The 8264-nt window shown below is 42.6% G+C and overlaps 1 protein-coding gene across 2 annotated transcripts in view; it reads right to left on the bottom strand.

Moving 5' to 3' along the window:
• Positions 1–5583: 5583 nt before the first annotated feature.
• Positions 5584–8264, bottom strand: part of LOC135242738 (myotubularin-related protein 13-like) — a 97149-nt gene continuing 94468 nt past the window's right edge. For both annotated transcript variants that reach the window (XM_064313967.1, XM_064313966.1), the window contains 4 exons: positions 7654–7844; positions 7402–7489; positions 7170–7301; positions 5584–7034 (listed from right to left, as the gene is read on the bottom strand). In XM_064313967.1, the coding sequence (XP_064170037.1) occupies positions 6936–7034; positions 7170–7301; positions 7402–7489; positions 7654–7844 (510 nt within the window). In that variant the 3' untranslated portion in view covers positions 5584–6935. The remainder of the gene's footprint in view (positions 7035–7169; positions 7302–7401; positions 7490–7653; positions 7845–8264) is intronic.

The following is an 8264-nucleotide window of genomic DNA, read 5'->3' as shown; positions in this document are numbered from 1 at the left end:
AAGTATTTTGCATACAATTATATAATTGATATAGAATTTGTGACTTGTTTCACACTAACCCCTTGATTCTAGGAACAAGCTATTTTAAATCATTATTTTATAGTTCCTTTAAAGAGGATCTTGACTCAAAACCAGTGAGAAATTTCAACATTATTGCCCCATGTAGAGGTGTTTGGCCACTACAACACTTTAACCATAAAAATAAAATATAGAAATCCTAAATCCTATGTATAATGTTTACACAGAAAAGCAGAAAGAAGTTCTCTCAGACAATTTGTTCCTCTGTCAAACCAATCTCTGGAGACCCTATCTCAAGTGAGGAGATGTGACAGGTCGGGAACTAATTTTGAGAGGCAAGTTTTCAGGTACTAGCCCGTAACTGGCCAAGGACAAGTTTAATGACGATACACTTCTGACTTGTGGATTCTAAAGATCCAAAAGTATGCCTATGCAATGACAAGCGAGTAGAACCATAGCATTTCTAAGACTTGCGGTCCCACTTTCTATTATCTCTATTCAAACCTTTCAACTTCGTTTTACTTGCAATACATAATGGCTGTCTCTAGAAGACAGATGGATGAATACATACGACCCAATGGGGCTTGCAGTCTGAAATCCACATAAAATCTACTTTAAAATCAATTGTCCAGTCAATACTTTGTGTAAATTGGTATACGAGCTATTTGATTTATTTAATGAATTTAAATCAACTAAAATCTTAATTTGCTCCATGGTTTCATACTAATGAAAGATTAACTTAAAATGCCTTACCGCCACCTGAAATGTATACATTGTCATGAAGCCCACGTACACTTGGAAAATGAAGCCCAATATTAAATATAAATACAACTTTACGAGGAACATCTACCAAATTAATACACAAACAGCTGAGTAGTAAATGTGTACATCCCATACTGTCTAAACCATTCTGAATTACCCCTCTACCATACTTATGCTATGAAGTTATAGAGTAGTTTTTAATATGGCCAGCAGGTGTCACCATTGTGCTAGCTAAGACAAACGAAGAAGTCATTCATTGGATTGTGCACGGTTTGATTGCCTGGCTTGACACTCTTTTCCTGACCCAGAAACCATGGTTAGTCATTAGCACATGGAGCTATCTGAGAGTTTATTCATGTCAAACGTGTAACTGTCAAACGTGTGTGATATTTTCTTAGCTGAAGAGTCCAACACTCTAACTGGTGAGCTGCCAAAAATTGATCTAAACAGCTAACAATAAAATGCAGTGATGCTATACTTTCACACTTACAATACCACCGCAAGCATGGAGTAGTGGGTTATACTGGAACTCGTCCCTGTTTGAATCAGTATGCACCCAGACAAGACAAGTAATAAGTCACACAACATATGCTCCAAGTTAAAGCTTTACTAGAATTATATCAGGGTGTATCAGTATTCTCACTTCCACACCTATATAGATAAATTGATTTGCAGGTTGCACTTTATGTTGTATCCAGCATACTTATTTAAATGCGTCTGGCTGATATATATATATATATATAAATTTCCTCTCCAAATCTATTTGCGTTTGGGGAAAAAATGTTCTTGGCCATTTCCCTCTATTTCCTGGTGGTTTGCAGAGAGGGATGAGCAGTTAGAACGCGCGAGCAGGGCTGTCTCCATGGTGCGGCGGGGTGACTATGGTGGGGAGGAATGCGGCGCTTGTGGCGTCCCCGAGGACGGCCAGGCGTCCGCGTGTCCTCTCCCAACCCTGCGCTGTGGGAAGGTGCTCGCGGCCAGATGTTGCTTGATGTGGCTTACAGCGCACATTCATTCGTCTTCTCTTATGCACTCCCTGCAAACCCTGCGCTCCTCAGCTTTCTGTGCCTACTTAGACACTCACTTTGTGGAAGAGAGGCGCCTCTCCACACAGAGGTTGGCAACATGATGCCTGCCGAAGCACGGTGCCTGGTGAAATGGAGATGTTAGGATTCCGATACTCTTTGACATTCTGTGTGTTGTCTTCTGAGTGAAGTATGTAAATGAACAGAAAATAACAGAGATATGAGTGGTTTGTGAACAGACACCATTAGAATACCCATCCTCTCCTTCATTATGTGTCTCATCTTGAAATGGGGCACAGGGCTTACTGCTACCAGCAGCTAGACAAACCTTTATATTAAAGACATTTGTTTAAACATGAAAGCAGCAAATTATACCTTTGAACATATGATGATGCTGGCACTTGTATGATTCTGCTAGTGCCATTATTACACTTTTGAGATATCCAATATTTTGAAGTCATTTGGAGTCTAATTGGAGTCAAATAAAACATTACAGTACATTGCAATCATTTGACAAACTCTTATCCAGAGCAACAAATGACAGACAATAGATTGAATTTAGATAATTCCTTCATAGAAATTCCTGAAACACAAACTGTCATCGAGGCAAACATTTGCACCTGCAAAAGATGCATTTTTATGACCAATTTGTATGAGTGACTAACACCCTCAGAGTTACTCCCGTATCAGTAAGCAGTGGAGCGAAGGGAAATGTAGTTAATTAGGTATACACTGTACACAACCAGATGTCTGGGAGCTAACATAATTTATGTTGCTGGTATTTAAAAGTGGTGTAATTCTAAGGCCAGTGGCTGCTCTGTACTGGATTATACACGCTGGCATTGTCAGGTGTTACAGTGATAAAATAGCTTTGGTGTGACAGCCAAGATGTGCAATTGTTTTTCCTGCGGCAAGGTTCTTGCCGTTCTTCCATTCGTAAGCACCACGGGGGAATTATAGCTGGGAATTTCATGCATTTTAAACAACACAACAAATAAACAGTTCAGTTCCTGTTATGTGCCTGTTTATTGGCATGCACTGCCACCTTGGCCAGTGGATCTTAATGGCTTTCCCTGCACAGCAATGCAGCTGGAATCTGATCAAGTTTCTGTTTTTCTGTAAAGGCTTCCCTCTGATAGTTTGTACTTGGATGTACCACTAATAAACTTAAGTCCCCAAACACATGCATTTGAATTGACATTTGGAATTAATGCATGTCAGATATGGAACACTGCTATTCCAGGTCCCTGCAGGTCTATACCACTGAAAAATGTTGATTAATATTAGCTGAAATATAGGCTAGTATATGCTGAATAGGCTAGGATATGCTGAAATAAAAATGTACTATCCTTGATTTTGTTCACAGATTGCCAGCGTGAAAATGTTTGCCTGTGTTCAACTTTATTGAAATATAAATAGATTTTTCTGTTCACATTCTCTGAATGAGAGGATTATAAAAAGAATGCTTCAGCTGTATGTGAGAACATGAGGAAAGTGGGAAATGTGCGCACATTTCCATGAGATGTGATTTAAAGTCGTTCAGCGTTGAGGTGTCAGGATCTCCATGACTAAATTGCGCAAGGCCTCGGCATTCCAAAATAAGGCAAAAATATCTTGTCTGTTCCCTTGCCTTGTTCCTCTCCACATGCTCTGGGATCCCAGTCAGCAAGCAGTTTATTTGAATTCCCTCCAGCAGATTTTCATCTAAATAGATCTGGATTAAGATCATTCTCCGCACCGTCTGGTGGGGGATAAATCTCTCGCAGCTGCGGCCTGGGGTTGGCCAAGTTTCTGGAGGAGAAGTCTTCCCAGAGTGACTGCACTGCAGCGCTGCAGAGCCACCCCCCCGTCAGTGCGCTAGCAGGGGCCCTTAACCACAGGGAGCGAATGAACTCGGAGAGCACGCTGCTGCAGATGAATGGCACCCATTGGGGCGCAGACGAGGGCTAGTTCTGCAGCCGGGGCTATTTTTAAACCCTGCAGCTAAGGGAGACTGAGAGTGTCAGGTCCCCTATGTACATGAATCTCCAGCCGGTTTATGGTCATTGTCAGTTCAGAGGAGGATCAGAAATGATGACTTCCTTTATGGTCGTCTCTGAAGACCTACACATTCTTTACCACTGCTGAAACAATTGACCTTTCCTTCAACAGCCATCTTTCATACACTGCAATATTAAGTATCCTGAAATATATTGATGCACAGTCACTCGTGTCTCCACAGAATGGTGTTTCTCAGTCTGTGTTCACAAAATGATGAGAACTGAACCGATTATGGGTACATCTTTGTTTTTTTAAGAAACTGAATTCATGAAAATGATCAGCAATGGCCACATTTCTATTAGAGGAAATTTATGTGACTTTAGTATGCCAGTTCCCCAGATTGTATAGCAAATGTAATGGAAACATACATAAAAAAGATTGATATGAACACTGCAATGGCCAGGCCAGAACACATGAAAACCCACATGCATATATAGACGCAGTAAATCGTTGTTAAAATATGACAAGTCACACACACATACAGATACAATGGCTTGGTCCGTAAACATGTTAACGCACATGTTTATACAAACGTAAAGGCAGCCTCAAATCTCTGAGACGAAGGGGAACATTAGCATACTTTCTGCCTGTCACGTTTTCAGCGTGTCAGTCTGTGCTTTTTGGCCCTGTTTGTCAGATGAGCTGCAGTCCCCCATGAGGAGAAAGTCCATTCCTGGAAATCCAGCAGCGCCGCCACTTCCTCCACACCCCCCTTCCCTCGGGTAGGCGTGCTAATCCTACACTCCGAGAGGTGGATAAATCTGGACAACTGCCTGCGACCAGCTCTCCAGATGTTAGACATCCCTGCACCTGCTCCCTGCGCAATTTGGCCAGTAAACGAGGGAGCACAGACACCCGTCTACCCAAAGAACTTACAGCCTAGCCGGCCGGGGCTTCCCTTACTTTCGCCTCTGGGACTGGGCCAGTCGAAACCCACCCAGCCAGGACTGTGACTGCGGACCTGGGTCAGGCCAGTCACTAGAAGTGAGGCTTGGTCCCTAGGCTCTGCCAAGACCTGGTCTGTGCCAGGAACAGGGGCAGCATGCACATGCCCCTGAGGTGGTCTCTTACCTGCCAGTGAGAAAACAGCCAGCCTGGCTAAAATAGCCAGGTGCAGGGGGGCAGGGGGCAGGTTGATCCCTGCCATGGCATCTCCTGAGCAGTAACCCTCTCAGTTACCCTCTGTGCTTTTTCCTTGACTGAAAAGAACAAAAAAAGAGGCAGACCGAAAGTTTGGTGCCCAACATGGGGCTGAATATGTCCAATTCCCAGCCTAATTTGAAACTGTCACAAAATATGTATTATTATTATTATTATTATTATTATTATTGATAATAAACCTTTAAAAAAATATATCAATCACCAGAGGAACAAACTGTAGACGTGTCAGACCTGAGGGTTTAATTTACAACTCCGGCTGCGAGAGAAAACGTCCACTGTGTTTGGACAGTATTATAGCAGTGCTAGGTGCATGTGAGCTTAAGGTGTAAAATGGACACCCACTGACTTGCTAAGAGATGCGCAGAATTGTAAAGGACACCTAGCTTCTAGGTTATTGCAATAATAGTGGGCCAGTGATCTGGTGTCAGGGGATCAAAAGCGTGAACTCGTGAAGAAACAAATTTTTTCATTCTAGTTACAAAATGGAGACTGGGAGATTACATTGGTTTTACTGGCTGGTAACTGTAAAGAGTGACTCAGGTTTGAGAGGTAGAAATGAGAAGACTGGGCAAAAACAGAAGAGGAATGGGGCAGAACGATTGTTTAATTAACATATCTCAAGATTTCCTCACCAGATTGGTGAACAGAACAGATATCCTTGAGTCATCACACGATACAATAGTAGACAAGGTCCACACCATTGACTTGACATAAGACAAACACTGTCTCATTTTGCACATTGTTTTGTTTTTCCCAACCAATGACACGGATTCTTCAATTTACAGGTAAATGTCATTTTATAGGCTGGAATAATCTTCAAGTACTCCATTTATTTCAGATTGATATTAGGTCCATTTTTATAAAAGTAACAAGTCTCTAATACAACTTTCAGATGGCAGTTTTTTTCTCCACCGCCTCTTCAAACCAGTGTCAACTTACAGCAGAGGAGCAATTTCTCAAAGAACGGGCCTTCAATGCGTGAGTCTACTCCTCTTCATACTAAACATTAGAGCTCAGCCTCAGCACAAACAGAAATCACTGCGTCCATAATGTCAGGACATAAAATAAGAGAATAAAAATAGCAAAAAATGTACTTATGTTTAATTTTGTTTGATAAAAACAAGATGTTCAATACAAATGTATAAAAAAGTATAAAATGGCACAGAATGAGATATTTACATATGTAATCCAACAAATAGTTGACCATGCTTTGACAAATACAAGTTACATATTTAATATTACCTTAATTTACACAACAAGGACAAGACAAATGTTAACCACAAACCTTTCACAAATGCATGTTTAAATATAAAAGAAAAAAATTTGTTAGAGAGGTTCAAAATGTCAGGAAATATTCAGAGCTTTTGGAGTGCAATTTCTTTTTTATTTATGAAGGAAAACCGCTCAGGTCATATGTACATATTTATAAAGTAACAGCTTTTTGCCTGGCTGGTGTATTTAAGTTATATGGAATGCTTATTATAGGCTTAAGTGCAAATAAATTGCCTTGTTCCTTAGTGCATTTCTGACAAGCTTCAACAGTTTTTGGATGTTCACACTTCTGTAATTTATAAGCAGCAATGCATACTTAAATTGGTCTTTTCCTCAAACAATTAAATAGTCTATTTTTCTAACTTTACATTTAAATCCACAGTTTTAATGGCAAACGGTGTCACAAGAGTAAAATTTGATTTTAAAATGAGATAAACGAGTGTTGTGTCAACCCTGCTGGGAGTTAAGCTCAAGTTCTCTGAGTGGGTACAGGCCCTGGAGTGGAAGCATGGGGGGGGTGGGGATCTCCAGGGCATGGTGTGGAAGACCTGTCTGACACCATGCCATATCCGGTCTGGGGCTGGGGCGCGGCCGGGGTGCGGTCGAGGTGCGGATGGGGCACGGTCGGGGTGCGGTCAGGGTGTGGTCGGGGTGCGGTCACGCATCGGAGATGCAGCTCTGGATCTTGTCCATCCACTGCTGGGCGCTGGGAGCATCTGAAGCGCAGAAGTTGTACACGCGTTTGGTCGTCTTGAGCTGTGGGAACAACGGAGAACCACAAAAACAGATCAGATGTCACTCAGTTTTCAACCAATCGACCTTAAGGAGTCCTGTGAATAAGCAGAGTGGATCAATGAACGTGCATGTAGGCGATTAGAAGGGGATGCTCACGTCGAAAAAGGCCTTCTCACTGATGTGTTTGGGTGCTCCTATTGTGGGGGCAGCAAGCAAGACAGACTCCACATCTGCCAAGTCAATGTGACCCTTGCAGTTGGTATCTTCACCCGTATCGTAATACCTCAGCTGGTCAGAAGAACAGAGAGACGGACCAATATAACAATATATCTGTGCTGTGCCTTTAAAAATGAAAATGTCAAGTCAAATAAAGGCAGGAAGTGCTTACCTGGTGTTTGGTGATGTCTAAAACAAACCATCGAGGCTTCCATGCTTTAAGCAATGCTCCCCGTTTGAACAGGACACCCTCATATGACCTGAAACAAAAGAAATACGAAAAACCCGGTAAATTCACGCTGCTGTGCGCCTGCCTGCTTGCAATGTGTTAGTCCTGTCTGAAAGTTGGTAGGATTAAGCCATGCGTTGCTGTCATGACCTGGGCATGATAGGTCCCTCTATGACCCGTGATCTGAGACGCTACCTGTTCTCCTCGTTCTTGGGGGTGAACTGGTTGTAGAGTGTGGCGGCTCTCCTGTTGACGCCGTTGGAGGCGGTGGGGCTGCTGTCCTCACCCAGGCCGCTGTCCGGCAGGTGCAGCATGGAGCGGCGCTGGTAGGCCTGCAGGCTGGAGGTGGGGATCAGGCCAGAGATGGACACGGACTGCTTACGGAGCTGGGGAACGGGAGAAAGCACAGAAATCAGGGGGCAAACAGCGGGAATGTAGCTGAGCCGCAAGAATCAGTAAGAACCCCATCCTTCTACACTCTGAGCACCAGGCCGAAGACTCAGGGATAGTCTACTTTTTTGGAGTTTTTATCATTTCAGTTTTAGTGGATGTTTTCAATTGGCCCAGACAATGTCTGTTTGCGATGAAGGACATTTACAAAAGCACAAATTGCTTTGGAGTCACGTAAAATTGATTTTTTTCCCTTTTGCTTTAAACCACAAACCCACAATTGCATTACATTACATTACAGGCATTTGGCAGACGCTCTCATACACAACGACTTACAGAACATTTTACACAGCATTTACATTGCATCCATTTATACAGCTGGACATATACTGAAGCAATGCAGGTTAAGTACCTAG

This window comes from Anguilla rostrata, chromosome 16, assembly GCF_018555375.3.
Source record: "Anguilla rostrata isolate EN2019 chromosome 16, ASM1855537v3, whole genome shotgun sequence".
Lineage (NCBI taxonomy): Eukaryota > Metazoa > Chordata > Actinopteri > Anguilliformes > Anguillidae > Anguilla > Anguilla rostrata.
The sequence above is the reverse complement of the archived record's forward strand: the minus strand, read 5'-3'. Positions and strand labels throughout refer to the sequence as shown.